At 35.8% G+C, this 23060-nt stretch overlaps 1 protein-coding gene across 9 annotated transcripts in view; it reads left to right on the forward strand.

Moving 5' to 3' along the window:
• SHLD2 (shieldin complex subunit 2) overlaps window positions 1-7988 on the forward strand; it is an 81975-nt gene extending 73987 nt beyond the window's left edge. For 7 of the 9 annotated variants that reach the window (XM_039872309.1, XM_039872308.1, XM_039872310.1 and 4 more), the window contains 3 exons: window positions 616-844; window positions 3826-3941; window positions 7648-7988. In XM_039872309.1, the coding sequence (XP_039728243.1) occupies window positions 616-844; window positions 3826-3941; window positions 7648-7847 (545 nt within the window). In that variant the 3' untranslated portion in view covers window positions 7848-7988. Of the gene's footprint in view, window positions 1-615; window positions 845-3825; window positions 3942-4706; window positions 4757-7647 lie in introns of all 9 variants that reach the window. The other 2 variants (XM_039872313.1, XM_039872312.1) reach the window with 2 other exon arrangements.
• The last annotated feature ends 15072 nt before the right edge of the window (window positions 7989-23060 follow it).

Here is a 23060-nt window from a genome sequence, read left to right on the forward strand (position 1 = left end):
GTCCTGAATCCCCACAGGCTTATGGAGCTGGTCACTGCAAGAAGGAATGCCATAGGCAGTAGAGGGCTACATTTAATTTAGTGTCATGGAGAAGTCAACGCTCATCTACTGCTTCCACAAAAAAACTACCTGCTGGGATTAAAGACCTAGAATTAGATTTTAAAGTAAAAGTCAACATCATGAGCAATGACAAAATAAGCGGTGGTCACAGCTCTGGTAATTAATGGTACCAAGGATGTAGATAGCAGGAAGAGAGGGTATATTAGCTAGTTTTAAGTGTTTGAATGGATTTCTCCTAAAAGAGAGGTTAAACTTATTTTGCATGATTTCAGAGGACAGGGAGAAAGAAAACATACACCTGTTCAGTCAAATTAGCCAAATAAATCTTTAGGTCTAGGCAGATCACCCCTTACATTGTACTATCAATATTCATGCCATCAGTGAGTGAGATTATCTAGGAAAAGAGTTAAGAAGAGAAGACCAAGAACAAGACCTTGAGTGTATCCTTTAGTATAAGTAACTATAAATCAACTACATAATTAACCATGTTTGTAAATTGAAGTTATAATTTTAGCCCTACAATTTATACTATTTTTTTGTGTTTGTCATTTGTAGGAGTGATTCTAATCAAAGCCCTGATTTTAGAGCTAGTGTTTCCTATTACAGCAGCTCAGAAAGTAGTTCTAAATGCTCACAGTTCTCTGAAGAATATTTTCTCTTCTCTTCCGAACATTATATATACTGGCTGTGCAAAATGTGGATTGGAACTAGAAACAGATGAGAACAAGATCTACAAGCAGTGTTTTAGCTGCTTGCCATGTACTATGAAGAAAATATACTACAGGTAAGGCAAATAAACAAGCCAATTGGATGGAAAATATTTATTTTTATAGGACTGGAAATGACCAAAAAAATTACATATATCAATTCTTTCTAATGAGAACTCACTAAAACCATTCCAAGAGAGTAAATTTTTCTCCTGAATGATAAATAGCTATCGATGAAAGTAAAAACTTCTCAGTAATCTTAACAGAGTGTTTAAAAGCAATAATTGGGTATTTCATTGTCTTGAAGCAGCTATACTGAAGAAAATTTTTACTTGGTTTACACTTTAAATCACAATCTAAATGGCTCAGAAGAAACTCATTTTCCCATCTTAAAATAAATTGGAATTTAAAAGTTAAAAGTATTATGTGATCTAACCTCTGAGTTGTGGAAGCTAGTAAGGTGTTTAGCCTTTCTGTACCTCAGTTTTTTTCAACTTCACATTAGAAATTAAGGATAGCAAATGTTCTATGGTAAAATGGCTGACCAACTCAGTGAAAAACACTGTGTTTTAAATAATAAATGTTCAGTCTTGGATAATCTTTTACTTTTTACCTTATACATTTTATGCCTTTACAAAATAGCACTCAGTGTCAATTTTAGGACCTTCTAATCACCCATCCCCAAAAGGTCCCATGCCCAATTAGCAGTCACTTCTCATTCTCCCTTCCTCCCAACTCAACATTTGGATTGTTCCCACTTTTTGGTTATTATAAATAATACTGCTGTGAACATTCATGTACAAATTTTTGTGTGGGTATATGTTTTCATTTCTATTGGGTACATACTCAGGAGTAGAATTTCTGGGTCATATAATAGCTCTATGTTTAACCTTTTGAGGAACTGTCAAATTTTTCCAAAGCTATTGCACGATTTTATATTCTCACCAGTGATGTATGAGGTGTGCAGTTTTTCTACATCCCTGCCATCACTTTTTATTATCTGTTTTTGTTGCTTGTGCTTTTGGTATAATACCTAAAAAAGGTATCATTCATAGGCCAAGATACTCGAGATTTACTTCTATATTTTCTTCTAAGAATTTTATATTTTTAACTCTTACATATAGGTCCATGACTTATTTTGATTTAATTTTTATGTATGGTATAAGGAAGGGACCCAACTTCATTCTTTTGCACGTGACTATCCAGTTGTTTCCGCATTATTTGTTGAAAAGACTGTTCTGTCTCCATTGCATCATCTTGGCACCATTGCCAAAAAGCTTATTGTCTTTCTCTCCCACCAAACTCTTAAGTTCCTCAGTGAAGGTACCAGTTCTGTCTTGTTCACTAGTGTATACTGTCAATCAGTTGCTTTTAGGTTTATATCCCACATATGTGATACCATGTGATTTTCAACATTTTCTGTCTGGCTTATTTCACTTAGTATGACTATCTCAAGGTCCGTCCATGTTGTTGCAAATGATAGTATTTCATCTCTTCTTATGGATGAGTAATATTCCATTGTATACATGTACCACAGCTTCTTTAGCCAATCATCTATTGTAGGACACTCTAGTTGCTTCCATGTCCTGGCCACTGTGAATAATGCTGCTATGAACATCAGTGTGCAAATATCTTCGAACATGAGTTTTTAAGTCTTTGGGGTAAATACCCAGTAGAAGGATTGCTGGATCATATGGTAGGTCAATTCTTAGTTTTTTGAGGAACCTCTATACTGCTTTCCATAGTGGCCATATCAATTTGCAGTCCCACCAGCAGTGTATGAGGGTTCTTATTTCTCCACATCCTCTCCAATATTTGTTATTACTTGTCCTGTTGATTATAGCCAAAAATTTATTTCTTAATAGAGAATTTAGTAATACAGAACCAGTCCCAGGAACTGTATCAAGATGTAGCTGTTTGTGCTTTAGCTCAGTTCAAAAGGTCAGTTTCACATAGAGGGGATGTGTTAGCTTAGCTTTCTGGAGGTCTCCTGACTCCATTTTAAATTGTCCTCTTGACAATATCAACTCCATTTTGCTGTCTTTCTTTTACAATACCCAGTGCTTAGCACAGTGAATAGTACACAGTTGATATTGAATATGTATTTGTTGAAATAAAGAATGGAAGAAGAGAGATAACCGGGGAAAGAGTATAGAGTGAAAATGAGGAAAGGACCTAGAATCATCGTGTGGGTGAAAGGGAAAGTAGGTTTTTAGAGGGAAAATCAGTAGTTTTGTTTTAGCTGTTACACTGTTCTATTCATGAGCCTGTTTCCAAATTCTGTTCTCAATTTATTTTTAAAAAATTAATTTATTTTTAAAAGAGATAATACAGACCGTGGTAAAAATGCAAACTACAGAAGAAGATATAAAACAAAAAGTAAAAGTCTTCATCCCCATCCATTCCCTTTACCATCAGTACTACTTCCATGCTTGTTAGAAGTTTTTTTGTATATCTTTTCACTAATTTATTCTGCTCATACCAGTGCATGTATATTTCTTTCTTTAAAGTACATAGATAGAATATTATTCATATTGTTTTGTTCACCTTGTTTGTTGCTTGGAGCATATCATGGCACGCCTTCCCTAATAGCACTTATAAATCTTTCTCATTCTTTTTAACACCATATTGTATATATACCATTACATGATGTATTATTTATCTAGTTCCCCATTTACTGACATGCAAAAGAGTTTGTTTTTGATAGGAAAGAATCTAATGGAAAAAAATTACTTGAAATTGTAATTGTGAAATATGTGGTTATCATCTTTATTTTTATTTTGAAAATAATATACAACGGTGTAAAATAATGTTTTTCATATTAGTATCTGAAATTTTAAAATGAAATATAGAATAAATCTAATTTATTGTTTTATCATTTGAAACTCTTTAAAAAACCCTTCTCTTATTTCTAGGGTATTTCAGAGCATCCTGGAGTTGCTTTAGAAGTTAAAATTAACCCTGCATAAAAACCCAGTGCTTTCTGATTTATTGCATTTAAACATTTTTTAAAGTTTGAAAATTTTTTGAAGGTCATGTGCTATTTACTCTCTTATAGGCCAGCTTTAATGACCATAGTTGATGGAATATATAAAGTTTGCATCCATGTAGGATCAAAGCTGATAGAGAAGATTCTTCTAAACATTTCTCCTGACCAGCTCAAAAGAATTATAGGTAAGATATCAACATGTCATTGAGAGGTTATTCTTGGTGAAAGTATTAATTTCAGTAGTATAGATAGTATAATGGAATAGCAAGAACATTAGACTGTAAATTAAGGTTTATTACTGTCAGCATAAAAGCAGAAGGATAATTTAGCTTGAGTGAAACTATGTAAGTTGAGTGAGACTATGTAAATTGGAAGGTAAGACTTGTTCTACATTTGTCTCAGCACATGAATAGAAGGAAGCAAGCACCTAATCTCTTCTTACTCTAAATTCTCAATTGGTAAAAACACTAGGATCTTAGTTTTTTTAAAATTCAATTTATTGGGGTGACATTTGTTAATAACACTATGTAAGTTTCAGGTATACTATTTTATAACACATAATCTGTATGTTGCATTATATGCTCACCACCCAAAGTTTAGTCACCTTCTGTTACCATATATTTGACCCCCTTTACTCTCTTCCCTGCACCCCCCTTTCCCTCTGGTGACCACTATACTGTTAGTACCTTAGTTTTGTAATAGTTAAATAAATGAATGTGTGACACTATATGTATGAAGATAGTCTACTGTCAGTGGAGTGGATTTGCAGTATCTTCAGCTATAAAGCTAGGTATAGTCAGTGGCTAAAAACAAAGTGAAGATAATCCATTTGTCAGATGATGAAACTCCATACCTTTCCTCATTAGTCTCAGACTGTCTAAGCAGGTGAGCTTATCTTGTTCTGTCTCTTAATAATGGATTTTTATTTTTTTGCTTTTCTGTGTGTCTAGTAATTTTTGCTTGAATGCTGAACATTACATATAGAACAAAATAGACTGAGGTAAACAGTTTTTTTTTTAATCTGGAAATAGGCATGTTTGTTTTCCTAGACCTTTACTGTGGATGGGGGTGGGCAGAGTAATATATATATATTTTTTAAATTTATTTAAATTAGTTCCAAGTATACAGTACATTGGTTAGACATCTATATAGTTCATAAAACGATCCCCCATTTGCTCCCTCCCTCTCCTGGCCCCCCATCTAGCCATCATATTAATGCTAACTGCATTCCCTCTGCCATGCTTCCTATCCCTGTGCCCAACTGTCAACAACTAATTTGTACTTCTATAACCCTTCGCCTCGTTCCCCAGCCCCCACCTCTCCATCCGTCACCAAATTGTCCACTATATTTGTGAGTCTGTTTTTGATTAGTATGTTCTTTTTGTTCCTTAGATACTGCATATGAGTAAAATCATATGGTATTTATCTTCGTCTGACTTATTTCACTCAGCATAATAAACTCTAGGTCCATCCATGTTGCAAATGGTAGGATTTCATTTTTTTTAATGGCTGAGTAATATTCCATCATTTATATGAACCATAATTTCTTTATCCAGTCATCTATCGATGGGCATTTAGGTTGCTTCCATATCTTGGCTATTGTAAATTGTGCTGCCATGGATATTGGAGTGCATAGATCCTTACGAATTATTGTTTTGGTTTTCTTTGGATAAATACCCAGAAGTGCAATTGCTGGGTCAAAAGGTATATCCATTTTTAATTTTTTTGAGAAACCTCCAGACTGTTTTCCATAGCGGCTGTACCAATTTGCAATCTGGGCAGAGTAATCTTGTCAGACGTGGAGTTGGATTCAAGCTTGTTATTGCTGTGGTTGCCTTAAGGTCACTACTGGCTTCAAATTCTTGTAGCATTATCTTGTGCTTGTGGTGAGGAGTGGTTTGCTAAAGTTTTCCCCAATAATCCTGTTTCACCGTCAGCTTTAACTCTTCATTCTGCATCTGGGCCTCAGAGAGTTTCTCTCTGTATTCTTGTACTTCCCCAAATTGTACAGGCTCTATTGATTGTTATTTGGTATATTCTAGCCTGGTAGAAGGGGCAGGAGTGAGTCTCTGATTCTGGTCCAGCCCTAGTCTACATATGCCCTGTGTCTCTGGATCTTGAAAATGGCACTTTAGCTTTTACAGTGACCTTTCCCCTCCTGCCGTAACAGCCAGGCTCTGCCTTGTATCTTTGGTGGGTCTTGTGTGGTCCTACCCCTCCCCCAGTAGTAGGGCACCAATAATGGTCTTGATCCAGAGTGAGTTTTCTGCCCCTCTCCAGGCATAGCAGGATTTTTCTCTTATCTTTTTTTAGTCTTCAGTGGGTCCTCACCTGCACCCTGGGGCAACAGGATTTTCCATCCTTTCTCCAGGAGTTTAAGGTTTTTATTTCTTTAGAGGGTGGTTCTGAGTGATGTTCTGTGCTTTTCCTCGTGGCAGCTTCTCCCCTTCTCCAGGCCTTCATCGTAGTTGGAGGCTTTCTCTGATGCCTTTCCTTTTGTCCAGTCTTGTGAGCGCCTGGTGAAGATGAGAATAGCCTGCGATGGTGCAGATTCCCCTTGTCTGTGGTCCTGGCCCATATCTGGCTTTTAGGAATTCATTAAAAATTTAAGTACATTCTTTTTCCTTGCTTGTTTGGTGGACCTGTCTTCTTTCTTAGCTCTGCCCCAGGTAAACCTTTGCTCCTGTTACATCTCTCTTTACATTTCAGTCTTTTTGGCTGCTGTGCAGCCTTGGCTCTCTTATTGGATCAAGAAAATCGTGATTTTGTAGTTTATTCAGCTTTTCTAATAATTGTTAGGGCAGGAGCCATGCTCTTTTCAGCTTTCTACATCCTAATTGGAAGTCTCTGAATTTTTTATTTGCTTTCTTTATTAATTTTCATTCTTTTGGTTATTTTTATTCCTTTTCTCAATGTTATTATATTTTTAGTCTTGTCTCTTTTTTTTTTTCACAATGTCAATTAGCATTTATATCTCAGAGAAGCATCATTTTACATATTAAGCATATGTCTGTTTTGCCCATTCTTGACACAAAGTGATATTTCTTGAATTTAATTAAATTGTGACCATAAGTGAAAATATGGGCACCAATTATAAAGTTATCAGACCATTCAGATGATTGCTAATCTTGATTTTTTTTTAGCTTATCAAAGTAAAAATACAAAAAGTTTGTTATAGAGAATTCTCACACCTCCAAAAATATGTCATTGGGCCTCCAGGAGTCTGTAGATCCAATCCAAAAAAGGCTGGTGATGCTGGTCAGGGAACTAGTATAGTCTGAGCATAGTCATTAGTGCATTGTTAGTCTAGTATTGAGCAACCTGCTAAATAACTTGATTAGATGTCCTAAAAAAAATAAAAGGAAGAATATAGGATAAATAGAAAATACAATGACATACCTGTCTATAATTTTAGTATTTTTCTGTTATCAAGATTTGATATTCATTAAGTAATTGATTCAGGGTTCTATTATATAAGCAATAAATTATGTATATATAACTATGATAAGAACTGTAGACTGGATAAATACAAGGGTAGTTTTCTGATACGAACATACTCGTTTTGCTTCATGCTTAATTTAGGAAAATGTTAATCTCGGTTCTTTCTTCTGTTGTTTTAAGAAGTCAATAGCTGTGTCATAATAGGAAATGCTATCGATGTGAACAGTGTATTATCTCTGCCTTCTCGCCATAATCCACAGGAATTGCATGTTGTTATTCTAGAGTATCTTCAGCAACCTGTGACTAGAAAGAGAAGGGATAGCAAGGCAAATATAAAATGGGGTTGGGACTTGAAAAACTGAGGGAAGCAATGAGCCCTTCAACGTGTGCGTTTCTCTCAACCTGGAAATGACGCTAAGAGCTATGTATGTGTGTTTTCATCTTCCTCAGCTCCTTCCTCAGAGATCACCTATGGCATGGTTGCAGCAGACTTGTTCCACTCCTTATTGTCAGGGGGCGGGACACCTTGTGTAGTGAAGGTGCAGAGCCTCTTTGTGTTAGATGAAAACAGTTACCCGTTGCAACAAGATTTCTCTCTACTGGATTTTTATCCTGACAATGTAAAGCATGCAACCTATGCCCTTCCCTGAAACCAGATAAAGAAATTGCAGGCACTTCAAGGAAGACTACTGAAACAATTTGTCTTTTGAAATGAATGATTGGGCTTGGGGGTTTTAAATATATTTTATAAAGAGCTAAATATATAAATTAAAACTTTTTTTCTAAAACAATTCCATGAGTTTTATTCGTTTTGTCTTTTCCTTTTTTGCTTCTAGAGAAATGGTGTAGTAATAAAGGCAGTACATTCCCTAGGAATTAAAGGTTTCTTTCATATAGTCCCTGCCACATTCCAGGCATGATACTAAGTGCTATGGATATTGATGTGAAACATTTCCTCAGGAATCGCTTTTCTGCTATACTCACAAACTCTAAGTGCTTTCCCTTAATCCTACTTCAGTAAACTATCGACATGAAATGATTTCCTTGATTATAACTGTACATGATAATGGATCAGTTTGTATAAGCCTAAAACAGGTTCAAGATAAGTATGTCTTTCTATAAAGAAGCATTGAAAATGAAGAAGACAAGGTCATGTTTCAACTCATTTTATAAAGGGAAAAAGAGTCATTTTGTTTGTTCATTTCTGGGATTTGAGTGACATACTGAATTTACTTATCAATAAACATTTTGTTCTCTCATGACTGGAGAAGCAGCTTGTATAAAATGGTAGTCACCAATGAGATATGGAGTGGTACTTAATCTGTAAGTTTGGGTATGCTAAGAGTTAATAGATAAATAATATTGCTTGAAAATAACTAAATTCATGATGAACACATTTATTTTACCATGTATATATTTTGTTAAGTTCTTTTGGTTAATTGAAATTATTTTCTCTAATTCAGGCTTTAAAAATAACTTGGCTTCCCTAAAAATGAACCTCAGGAGTTTTGTGATTCTCCCAAAAATAAAATGCAAAAATGTGTGTGAGAGTGCACACACACAAAAGTACATTTTTTTTTGTGTGTGTGGAGAAGAGTCTATACCTTTCAACAAATCTTCAGAGGGATCTTTGACCAAAAAAGAAAAAAAAAAGTAAAAGGGTCAATAAGTGCTTCGCTTTGTGGGGAGGATAAGGAGATTAGATCAAATGGTTGCTACAATTTTATCTAGCACCTAGTAAGGTAGATAGAGAAAGAGCTATCCCATTCTGTATTGAGAGATACTGGAATCTCCTTAGGTTATCTGCCCACACCTTGTGACTAGGGGTGGGTAGGACACCAGGATTGAAAGGGCTAGAACCACATGGGATGAAACACGGAACAGGCAGGTCACATACCCATGGCGTGGTAGTTAAGAATTGGGAGGGCTATCTCAGCTGTGAAAGTCCCCCCTGAGGAGTGAGGGGTCCCAGGTTCACACCAGGCTCTCCAACCCAGACTACCAGTGCCAGAAAGAGGAATCCCTGTAATAGCTGGCTCTGAAAATCAGCAGGGACTCAGTCCAGGTGAGCCGGAGGTTGCTATATAGCCAGGCATCCTCTTAAAGGGCCCGCACGCAGACTCACTTGCTCACAAACACTCAGCCTAAGCTCCAGCGAAGGGATAGTAGCTTGAAAAGTACCAGGGACATATAGGGAGGAACTGAATTATATGGCTTCAGGGCAAAGGCTGGAGGGGCAGCTGTCTTTGGGACTAAAGGGCAGGCAGGTGCCATTGTTCCTTCATTAATGAAAGGAGAGCCCTAGGCAGACACAAACATGTCCATGGCAATGGAAGATGCAAGAAGGCTTCAGGGAGGAAACATTTAACCCACATTTTAAAACAGAAGGTGTTCACCACAAAAACAGAATGATGGGCATACAATAGCATAGCATAGTTGGAAAAAATGGAACATCTCAAATGGGGCTGAAAAAAATGAATACCACTCATTCTCCCCAATGAAAAAGTGAGACATAAGATAGTGCAACAAAGAATATATTTCTGAAGAAATCTTAATTCATAAAGCAATGGAGGTTTTATCTACAGGTTCAATTTAGTATGTGAAAACATGTTGATTTATGCAAAGCACTGAATTACATTTTTTAGTGGATACCAATGACATGACTGAATTGCCATACCAATTCTTCAGCCATAGAATATAACACTGGAGCGTTGGGAAACCAAAGACAAATTCTATCATACCCCAAATATTTGAGTTACCATTGTAGTTCAGGTTTTGAAATATGGTTTGTTAGAGATTAAAATGAATCTAGAAATTGAATCTAAAGACATAAATGATAAATTAACTATAACGCTTCATATTCTAAAATTCACGTTCATGGGCTTTAAACAGATCAGAAGAGGACTTTTATTTCATATGCTGTTGTGTAAGAGCAGACAGTTCTACAAAGTTTTGATAGGATAACTTTTTCACAATGGTCATAAATTATCATCATCTCCAGAATTCTCCTAAACTACTGTGATCCGAGACCCTCAGTTGTTTAAGGCTAGTTATATTACTTTAGGTTCAGCACAACCTACAGAGTTGACCATGGGCTATGACATGGCTTTCTCAGAAGAAAATATCTGTAATTTCTGAGAACAATATAGAATGAAGCATAAAAAGTAACCATCCCTATGTTTTTCATTTTAAATGATAAATTTGTATTCTGGAAGGTTTGTGGATGGTACAATATAGGTCATGAATCAGAACAATTAGAATAAAGTGTTCATCTTTCCTGAGAGTTTAATACTGGCCCCTGTTTTAAAGTCAATGGGGGAGAAATATGTGAGGGGGAATGAAGTTAGCCAATCAGTTGTCATTCTGGCTTTGAAGCTATTGAACCTGGTTTATTATTAAAAAGTGTATTCTACCTACTTAAGGAATATATTTACTAAGCGTGACCTCTCTGCTTCCAAGTAGAGGAGGAGGTATGGTCATCTCTTCCTTTCCTCCCACTGCAGCTTAGAGCTAGAGGGAGGGAGGCATTCATTGGCACTGAGACAACTTCTCCCCATTCCCTCCCTTGTCCCCTGATGCCCAGTTCCTCCAGTAGTTGAGGGCAGGTAGGAAAGAAGGATAGGGGAAAAGAGTCTTCTTACAAATTAGCTCCCCAGATGGTCCTCTCTGATGGTCTCTGCTCTTCTAACCTGTCCTGACTGCTGATGCCATCTGCATAGCAGGCATCGAACACTCCTCTTTCTGGAGTGCATGTGAGGGTTCTTTGGAGAGCTTAATCTTCTTACACAGTATATGCACAGTTTCTTTTCATGGGAGATCAAGCTCTTGCCTGGTCTCTTCCACCCCTCAACTCCCTCCAAATGTCACTTCTCTCCATCCTGATTTTTCTCACTGATTCACTTCATTCCATGCTCATATAAGCACAGCAGAGCAGGTCAGCAAATACCATGTATAATCAGACATTAGACAAGCTAAGAAATTGTCTTTATTTGTATAACATTTAGTACAATTCAATTTATGTAATATTATGATCATACTGCCTGGAAAAATCTTACCAAAACAGTGTAGTGGTTACCCTGTGTGGGGAATTAGGGCCTGGTTTTACTTTCTCCTTTATTATTATTTTTATCTGATGGAATAACCAGGAAAATTTCCCTAATTTCTAGGGATTCCCTATGTTAAAAAGATCATTTCTCAAATATAGAAACATAATATGATATGATTTGATCACAGAAACTAACGCCACATAGTAAGTGTATATACTTCGTGGAGTGGCAGCCAAACATGCAACCATGCTCTTTCTCTGGGCCATATCTATACCATTTAATTTGATTCCCTTGACAAAAATTGATTACTTAAAGAGAGTAAGATGCCTGACTTAAACTGGGATAATCAGATGCTTTTTCCTATAACTAAAAAAATTAAGATTTGCGTACAGTAGGACATGCAGCCCCTAAATGTGCAATTTGCTGAGTTTTGACAAATATATACATTTGTGTAACCAATACTCCAATCAAAATTTGGAACATTTCCATCACTTTAAAAATTTCTCTCATCTCCACTTCCAGTCAATTCCCACCACCCATGATAGGCAACCATGGTTCTGATTTTTATCACAATAGTTTTATTTCTTCTTGAACTTTATATAAATGAAATCATATACAGTATATTCCTTTGTGACTTGCTTTTTTTCACACAATGTTTTTGAGATTCATCCAAATTTTTATGTGACTCAGTAGTTTATTCTTCCTAATGCGGAGTGATATATCAACACATTATATTATTTTCCTATTGGAGGTCATTTGGGTTGTTTTCAGTTTTTGGCTATTATGAATACTTGCCATAAACATCTCTTTACGAGTCTTGTGGACATATATCTTCATTCTGAAGTGGGGAAAATACATGGAATTGAGATTGCTGGTTTATAAAATAGGTGTAGATTTAACTTTATAAGAAACTGCCAAATGGTGCTCCAAAGTTGCACAATTTTATATGCTCACACGCCATGTATGAGGATTCCAGTTGTTCTATATCCTTGTCAACATTTGGGGGTGTCATTCATTTTCATTTTAGTCATTCTGCTGGATGTGAAGTGAGTTTAATTTACATTTTCCTGATGCCTAATGATATTGAGCAACTTATCCGGTGCTTATTTGCCATCTGTACATCTTCATTTGTAAAGTGTCTGCTCTAGTCATTTGCACATTTATTTTATTAGGTTTCTTGTCTTTTTTTACTGGTCATATGTATGTTCAAGATAAAAGTCAGATGTATGTACTATTAATATTTTTAAAGTGTCTGTTCAGCATTAGAAATGCTGGCCATAGGATTAGAGAAGAAAAAGAAATATGTATTTGAAACAAAATGTCTTAAATAAATTAAAATGTCACTATTTTGAATGACTAGAATATATACCCAGAAAAAATTATCCCAGGAAATCAATCAAAAAATATATTGGTAATACGTTTATCATATATAACATTAATTAAATATAACACAAATTTACAAATTAAAAATTTGTAATACAACAATATTACTATATACCCGTAATGCACAGATCTAAATATAATAAAAATAATCATGCTTATAGATAAACTAAAAACATTAAAAGCTTTATTTACTCTAAGGGAATGATTTTAAAACCATGAAGGAAATAAAAGGAGATAGGAGTCAATGAAACATTGTACCTGAATCAATGAAACATTATACATGCTCCTCTACTGGTTGAAAAGATTTGATATGCAGAGCCGATTCAATATTAACCAAAGTCCCTGCAGGATGGCATATAAAAGTTCATAAATTGATTTAAAAATTAATTTAGAAGAATAAAAAGGAATGTAAATATTCTAAAAACCATTGAATTGTACACTTTAAATGGGTGAATTGAATGATATGTGAATTATATTTCAATAAAGCTGTTAAAAAAGAATAAACAGAAAATGTTTTTTAAAGCTGAAATTTAAAAAAGGTAAGCAAAACAATGAAAAAAATTTAAAAACATGGTCTTGGTATTGATAGTATATTCAGCAAAAAAATCATATTAGGAAACAGTATGTAAAATATTTCCTTTTTGTAAAGGCATACCTTAAATCAGTGAAGAGTGGTTAAGAACTTTTAACAATATTTATCATAAGGAAATAACAATCACAGTACATTTTACTTAATGATGAAATGGGGAAAAATTTATGAGAACAGGAATCAGACAAAAATATTCACTGTTAACACTCATATCTAGTACTTTTCCGGTGTTTCTAGTCAGAATAATAAAGCAAAAAATTGAAATAAAAATTATAAAGATTAGAACTAAGGTATATAATAATTATGTATACTGATAACTCAAAAGAATCTAGAGGTTAATTAATAGAATATTTGAGGTTAGTATGATTGCTGGATATAAGGTCAATATAAGAAAACGAAAACTGTGGGGAGAAACATGGCAGAGTGACAGTCATCCCCAGATCCTCCCTTTGAAATAGCAATAAGCTGAACATCTAAAACTCAACAAAAAACACCCAAACTGCATACAAACATGTCTGAGCATGGGATCTGCACATAAGAGCTACCACAGATCAGAACCCTGGGTGTTGGGTGGTAGACTGGGAGAAATAAAGAAGCTGCTTCTTGTAGCAGGAGCTCTCTGTAGGAGGAGGGGGAGGGGAGAAGGAACAGTGAGTTTCTTGAACAGCCCTGCCTGGGAAAGCTGTAAACTTCCCATGGCCGGCAGCAGGGCCCAGTCATCAGGGCAGAACGCAGTAAAGCAGGACGGCAGAAAAACAACAGTTGATTTTTACCGGCTGCGGCTGCAAAACCGAGGCTGAGCCACAGCCCTCATCCACGAACCCAGAGGACCCCTCCCCCCATAACCTCTGAGACCCGATCACCGCAGAGCCCCAGGGGAATCTGAGCAAATGCTACTGAAACTGTTGCTAACACTGACAGGGACTGAAACAGGGTAGACAGTGTGATTAAATATCTATTAGAAAATTAAAAGGCATTTAAAAAGCTTTATATAAAGCAGGGATCCAAGAGGCTTAGACACAACCTACTGGAAATCAAACAAAGAGCTCCTTCTTTGCAAAGGCTAGAGAGACTTTGTATAATAAACCTTCCTGAAAAAAAAAAAAAGCAGAATACGTTTCCATTAATGCCCAGGTGGAGATATAATCCATTAAACACCATGAGCAACCAAGGTGACAAGCATCTCAGAAAGAATGAGAAAAATCTCCAGAAAATAAGCTTACAGACATAGAAATATGCAACTTAAATGACAGAGAATTCAGGATGTTACTTCTGAAAAAACTCAGTGAGTTCCAAAACGTGTCATGTTAACAATTTCAGGAACTGAAAATACGCCTAGATGAGCAGAATAAGGAGATTGAAATACTCAAAAAGAACAGAATAGATCTTCTGGAGACAAAAAAAAAAACACACTGCAAAAGTTGAAAAATGAAATAGCAAGCTTGGGAAATAGAGTTGACCAAATGGAAGAAGGGATCAGTGATATCAAAGACAGAAATCTAGAAATAAATCAGAAGGAAGAGGAGAGAAACTAAAGAATGAAAAATAACGAAAGAGAAATACAAGAACTAGCTGATACCATCAGGAGAGGAAACCTAAGAATAATGGGCATTATTGAAGGTGAGGAAAAGGAGCAGGGACTAGAAAGCATTTTCAGACAAATATTGGATGAGAATTTCCCAAATCTAAAGAATGAGCTGGAGCTTGGAATTCAAGAAGTCAATAGAACACCCAATTATCTCAACCCAAAAAGGTCTTCACCAAGACATATTCTATTAAAATTATCAAAAATCAATGACAAAGACAGAATTCTCAGGGCAGCCAGAGAGAAGAAAATGGTAACTATAAAGGAAAACCCATTAGATTATTGTTGGACTTCCCAGCACAAACATTACAAGCCAGAAAGAAGTGGAATCAAATATCCAAACTATTAAGTGAAAGGAACTACCAGCCTAGAATAGTGTATCCAGCTAAGCTGTCTTTTAGATATGAAGGAGAAATAAAGACCTTTCCAGACATACAAAAATTGAGGAAATTCTCCACTACGAGGCCTGCAGTACAGGAAATACTGAAAGGGATCAGCTCACCTAAAACAAAATGACAAAAAAAAAATAAAATAAAATACATAATTAGGAGTAAAGTGACTATCAGGCAAATAGAAGCAGAGGAGTGCAACCCTTACTAAGGACAGGGCATTGTAAGCTTAAACAATAAAAAGAAAAAGAAAATTGCTATAGCAAGATAGTAATGAACATTCAGCATACCTAGGGACAAATTGAAACAACAATGAGTGAAAAGGGGAGGATTCGAAGATCCAAATTTGCAAAGGGGAATGGAGATAAGGCACACAGAAGAAACTGGATGACTATGACACACACACATACACACACACACACACACACACATATACAATACATATACGTATATACTTTGTGTGTGTGTGTGTGTGTGTGTGTGTGTGTTTATATATATATATATATATATATATATATATATATATATATATATATATATATATATATATATAAAACTATCTTTTACATATTCATAATGGTAACCACACACCAAAGATTTGGAACTGAAGTATATAACATAAAACAAAAAGAATGAGAAGGAAAACCCACAAAAGCCCACAAAATAAAGAAAACAGAAACACAAGTACAAGGAAGCAATAGAAACACCGAGCTACCAGAAAGTAAAAGACAAAATGGCTATAAGAAGATCACATATTTCAAGAACCACCCTAAATGTAAATGGACTGAACTCACCAATAAAAAGGCACAGAGTTGCAGAATGGATCAAAACATAAAACCCAACCATATACTGCCTCCAGGAGACACATCTCAGCTCTAAAGACAAATATAGACTCAAAGTGAAAGGGTGGAAAGTGATATTTCAAGAAAATGGTAGTCAGAGAAAAGCAGGACTAGTGGTACTAATATCAGATGAAACAGACTTCAACATAAAAAAGGTAAAGAAAGATACAGAGGGACACTTCATAATGACAAAGGGAATCATGCACCAAGAAGACATAATACTTATTAATATCTATGTTCCCAATCAGGGAGCCCTGAAATATGTAAAGCAATTACTAACAGAACTAAAGGGAGAAACAGACCAAAACATTATCATAGTAGAGGACCTAAGTATCCCATGGTTGGATATGGACAGATCATCCAAACAGAAAATCTATAAGGAAATAACGTCTTTAAATGACACATTAGACCAACTGGACATAATAGACAATTACAGAGCCTTCCACTCCAAAACAGCTACTTATACATTCTTCTCTCATGCACATGGAACATTCTCAAGGATTGACTACATACTGGGACACAGAGATAGCCTCAACAAATATAAGAGGGTTGAAATCATATCAACCATATTCTCTGATCATAATTCTCAAACTAGAGATTAGCTGCAAAAAGAAATCAGGAAGAACCCAAATACATGGAGATTAAACAACATGCTAATGAAGAATAACTTGGTTAGGGAAGAAATAAAAAGAGAGATCAAGAGATACATAGAAATGAATGATAATGATAGTACAACATATCAAAAGTTTTGGGACATGGCAAAAGTGGTTATAAAAGGAAAGTTCATATCACTACAGCCTTATCTCCAAAAACAAGAATGAGCTCAGATAAACAACCTAACACTTCATCTTCAAAACTAGAAAAGGAAGAACAAATGAAGCCTAAAGTCAGCAGAAGGAAAGAAATCATCAAAATTAGAGCAGAAATAAATAAAATTGAAAACAAAAAAATGATTGAAAAAATAAATGCAACGAAGAGCTGGTTCTTTGAGAAGATTAATAAAATTGTCAAACCCCTGGCTAGACTCACTAAATAAAAAAGAGAAAGGACACAAGTAAACAAAATCAGGGATGAAAGAGGAGAAATTATGACAGACACCGCGGAAATATAAAGCATCATACAAGAATATTGTGAAAAAGTATACACCACCAAATTTAATAACCTAGAAGAAATAGATAAGTACTTAGATAAATACAAGCTTCCTAGACTAAATCAAGAAGATCTGGAAGATCTAAATAGACTGATCACATTATGGATATTGAAACAATCATCAAAAACCTACCAAAAAGTAAAAGTCCAAGACCAGATGGCTTCACCAGTGAATTCTACCAAACATTCAAAGAACATTTAATACCTACTCTCCTCAAACTCTTCCAAAGACTCGAAGAGGAGGCAATACTTCCCAACTCATTTTATGAGGCGAATATTACCCTGATACCAAAACCTGGTAAATATAACACTAAAAAAGGAAACTACAGACCAATACCTCTCACGAACACAGATGCGAAAATCCTAAACCAGTTACTAGTGAACTGAACACAGCAACATATTAAAAAAGATTACACACCAAGATCAAGTGGGCTTCATCCCAGGGGTACAGGGATGGTTCAACATACGCAAATCAATTAATGTGATACACCTCATAAACAAATTAAAAAATGAGAATCATATGATCATATCAATAGATGCAGAAAAAGCCTTCGACGATACAGCAACCATTTATGATCAAAACACTTAACAAAATTGGTATAGAAGAAAAGTACCTGAACATAATAAAGGCCATCTATGACAGGCCCTCAGCCAACATTATACTTAATGGTGAAAAACTAAAAACCTTCCCTCTAAGATCAGAAACAAGGCAAGGCTGTCCACTATTGCCACTCTTTTTCAATATAACTTTGGAGGTCCTAGCAAGTGCAATCAGGCAAGAGAAAGATATAAAAGGCATCCAAATAGGAAATGAAGAGGTCAAACTGTCACTATTTGCGGATGACATGATTCTCTATACAGAAAACCCTAAAGACTCCACAAGAACACTACTAGAAACAATAAGCAAATACAGCAAAGACTCTGGATACAAAATCAATGTTCAAAAATCCATAGCATTCCTATACTCTAATAATGAAGTGTCAGAAAAAGAAGTAGAAAAAATAATTCCTTTTGCAATTGCACCAAAAAGAATAAAAGTACCTAAGAATAAATTTAACAAAACCTGTGAAGGACCTATATAATGAAAACTACAAGACCTTATTAAAAGAAATCGAAGAAGATATAAAGAAATGGAAAGATATTTTGTGCTCTTGGATTGGAAGAATCAACATAGTTCAAATGACCATATTACCTAAAGCATTATGCAGATTTAATGCAATCCCCATCAAAATCCCATCAGCATTTTTTAAAGAAATAGAACAAAAAATTATCAGATTTGTATGGAAGCAGAAAAAACTCCAAATTGCCAAAGTCATCCTGAGAAAAAAAGAACAGAGCTGGAGGCATCACTCTGCCTGACTTCAAATTATACCACAAAGCGACAGTAATTAAAACAACATGGTTTTGGCAGCAAAACGGACACATGGACCAGTGGAACAGAATCGAGAGTCCAAAAGTAAATCCATATTTATATGGGCAAATAATTTTAGACAAAAAGCCAAAAAGATACAGTGGAGAAAGGAAAGCTTCTTCAGTAGACAGTGCTGGGAAAACTAGAAGGCCACCTGCAAAAGAATGAAACTAGACTGTTGTCTATCACCACACACCAAAATTAACTCAAAATGGATTGAAGACCTGAATATAAGACTTGAAACAATAAAACATATAGAAGAAAACATAGGAACTAATCTCAAAAACCTTGGACTTAAAGAGGATTTTTTTTAAAAATTTGACCTCCAAAGCTAAGAGAAGTAAAAGCTAAAATAAATGAATGGGACTACATCAAACTAAAAAGCTTCTGCTGAGCAAAAGAAATTGTCAATAACGTAAAGAGACAACCATCTGAATGGGAAAATATATTTGCAAGCAACGCCTCCGATAAGGGCCTAATATCCAAAATATACAAAGAACTCATACAACTCAACAACAACAACAACAACAACAAAAATGATCCAATCGAAAAATGGGCAGAGGACCTGAACAGACGCTTGTCCCTAGAGGACATACAAATGGCCAACAAATATACAAAAAGATGCTCAAAATTGCTAGCTATTAGGGAAATGCAAATCAAAACCACAATGAGCTAGCACCTCACACTTGTTAGAATAGCTGTAATCAACAGAACAAGTAATAACAAATATTAGAGAGGATGTGGAGTAAAAGGAACCCTCATACACTGCTGGTAGGACTGCAAATTGGTACAGCCACTATGGAAAACAGTATGGAGGTTCCTCAAAAACTAAGAATTGACCTACCATATGATCCAGTCCCTCTACTGGATATTTATCCCAAAGACTTTAAAACCCATATCCAAGAAGATATTTGATGTTGATAGCAGCATTATTCACAGTAGCCAGGACCTGAAAGCAACCAAAGTGTCCTACGATAGATGATTTGCTAAAGAAGCCATGGTACATATTTACAATGGAATATTACTCAGCCATAAGAAGACATGATATACTGCCATTTGCAATGACATGGATGGACCTCGAAATCATCATGCTAAGTGAAATAAGCCAGACAGAAAAAGTTAAGAATCACATGGTATCACTTATATGCGAGATATAAATCTAAAAGCAACAAATGCACAGGACAAACAACAGAGATTCATGGACATGGATCATAGACTAGTGGTTACCAGAGGGGAGGGGGAAGAAGAGGAGGCAGATGGGGTAAAGGCAGTCAAATATGTGGTGACAGAAAGAAATCTAACTATGGGAGGTGAACCCACAGTGTAAATGTATATATGCCTTACTGTTAAAGCATACAGCTGAAACTTACTGGATTTCATTAACCAATGTCACCATAAAAATAAATAAATTAAAAAGAAAAAGAACTCTGTGTATACTAGCTAGAATTAATATAAAAAATTAAACATAATTCCGTTTACGATAGAATATGAAAACCAAGTATCTAGGGAAAAACTTAATGAAGGATGTATAAAACCTCTATACATATTGCTAGAACAGTATTTAGAGAAATTAAAGAGGAACTAAATAAATAGAATTATATACTATGTTCAGGGACTAGAGGACACAGTATTTTAAAGATGTCAGTTCCCCTTGAATTGACCTATAAACTCAATGCAATCCCAATCAAAATCACAACAGGCTTCTTCTTGGGGAGGTGGTAGAGAGTTAGCAAGCTGATTCTAAAATTTATATGGAAATGCAAAGTGCCCAAATAGCCAAGACACTCTTGAAGAAGAACCAGATTGAGGACTGAAGATATTGTCATTACAAATCAGTAATTAAGACATGGCGGCATTAGTAAAAAGATAGGCAAATTTACTAATGTAACAGAAGGAGGCCAGAAATAGATCCAATAAACAGTGTTGGGATAATTGAATATCCTTATGGAAAAAAAGGAAGAAACTTGAGCCTGATGTTATAACTTATTCAAACATCTACTTCAGGTAGATTCTATATTTCAATGTGAAAGACAAAATAATAAATATTCTTGAAAATAGTATAGGAGAGAATAGCTTTATGATTTCAGGATATGAAAACTTCTTAAAATTGGACACACAAAGCATTAATATAAAAGATTGCTTCATTTGACTACATTAAAATAAAAAAAATCAGTTTATCAAAAGAAATCCATTAAATGGGAGAAAATCAACCAAAAATATATTAACAAAACTATATTACTAAAAAAAGAGGATTGTAGAAAACATTTGCAATACATTGAATCAAAAGAAATTCCTATAAATCAATAAGAAAACCCACAAATAACCCAATAGAAAAACAGGTCCAATCTATGAACAAGCACTTCACAAAGGAAGAATGACCAGTTAATATATGAAACATTGTTCAATCCATTAGTCATCAGGGGAGTAAACATTAAATCCACAAGGAGATACCTTTACATGCTGTAAAGAACCATTAAAATAAAAAGGCTGACAATACCAAGGGTTGACAAGGACACAGACACATAGGAACTCTCATATACTACTGGTGAGAATGTGAATTGGCACATCAACTTTGGAGAACAGTTTCGCTTTATCTACTAAATTGGAAGATATACAAACCCCTATGACCCAGCAGCTTCATTTCTATTTTTATAACCCCCGAAATGTATGATGAATGTTAAAACATCATGTGGAATGAAGAAAGCCACACATACAAAAGAATGCTTGCTTTCTGATTCCCTATGTAAACTTCACACCAAATCAAACCAAATCAAAAAAATCTATAGCGTTTAAGTATAGTTGCATAGTTAGGTAGTAAAAGCAAAGTTAGGTAGTAAAAGCAAAGGAATGATTACCATAAAACCAGGTTAGTGGTTACTTGGGCAGGAAGAGAGAGGTAGTGTTTTGGAGGGGGCACAAGAGAAAACTCTGAGATGGGAAGGCTGGTTTATTAATTATCACTTACTTCGCCCCTCAAACGCATCCTTCAGTACGTGCTTTGCAGATGGAATTCCCTAAAGCAGCTCTCCTTCGCGGTGAGTACGGTGCTAAACAGTAGAGGGCGCGAGAGACACAATGAGGGAGGCAGGTGCTTTTCCGGCTCGTTCCAGTAACTGCACATCCGTCCCCGTGCGGGCGTGAGGACACCGAGTGGCATTCTGTCCCGGCCACACGCCCTGGACTCGCGGTCCCTTGACGATCTTGCTTCCCAGCCCAGCCTGTCAAGCATGTTCCCATGGCCTTCCTGACGTGGACACTACGCGCTGCAGGCCTCTGGGTCCTTTCTTCACCTGTGCTCCCACTCCTTCGTATCATCCAACTCCTGGAGGTTTATGAGTTAACAAATTGATAAAAGCATATTTTCAAAAATAAAGGGCCAACAGGGATCAAATCTGGTCACTTGCGGGATTATATTCCCTCATCACGAGATGAACAGATATTTTTACACATTCAGAAGGGAGAGTAAAGAAAAACCGGAGGGAAGGAGGGTGAGAGGGAAAAGAGGAGAAAGAGAGAGAGGAAGAAAGAGAGTGAGGGAGGAAGGAAGGAGAGAGGGAAAGAAGGAAAGATGAAAGGGAGATATGGAGGAAATGAGAAATGCACAACCCTATTAGCAACTAAAGGTGCACAAACAAAAGCAGCTTATCTAATAGGCATGAAACAGACCCCAGGCCCTTGGGAATGTGGCAGCACTACACATTGTCTCTGTCTTTTTGAGGTCTCTCTGGCAATATGTAATAATGACACCATTTTTGGACACCTGGAATCTGATTTGTTCCAGCTTCATCACTTATGAGCTATGGGGCTCAGAGAAACATTTGTTCCAGCTTCATCACTTATGAGCGATGGGGCTCAGAGAAATGGTGTCCTCTCTTCGATAATCACTTTCCTCATATCTAAATGTGGGGAAGGTTTCTCCTGGGCTGCTGTGCGGATTTAACAAGCTGCCTTATAGAAACCTAGTACAGTTCCTAAGAGTTCCTCTCTTCCCACCTGGACAGTCATTTTCATTTTGAGAAACATACCTCTTGAAATACTGGTAAAATGGGGAGGTGATTTGGACCAATAATTCCATACTTTAAAATTAGGAAAAACCATAATAGGCAGATTGTACAATCTGTCTTCATAATTGCATATTAAATTCGATTAAGAAATATATTCATTATGTTGAAAGAGTCAGGCTTATGGAATGTAATTAGCCAATTATTTCATTCTTTTTTTCCAGTGACCCATTCAAACCTGCTTGGCAGGTAGCTTCTCCCTGCCCTTTGGATAAAATCTAAGGCAAGTCCCATGACTTCTTTGATTACTCTTAGGTAACATTACAATTTTCCTATAACTTCTAATTATAAAAACAGGCTGTATTCAGTACTTGAAATGTCCAGTCTCATGTAGTAGTCTAAACTTCCAGCTTCATTTAAAGCATAAGCTTCCCCTTCATCCTTCCTCACCCTGGCTCATGCCTGTAT

The sequence above is a fragment of the Pteropus medius genome, unplaced genomic scaffold (assembly GCF_902729225.1).
Source record: "Pteropus medius unplaced genomic scaffold, Ma_sr-lr_union100, whole genome shotgun sequence".
NCBI classification, from domain to species: Eukaryota; Metazoa; Chordata; class Mammalia; order Chiroptera; family Pteropodidae; genus Pteropus; species Pteropus medius.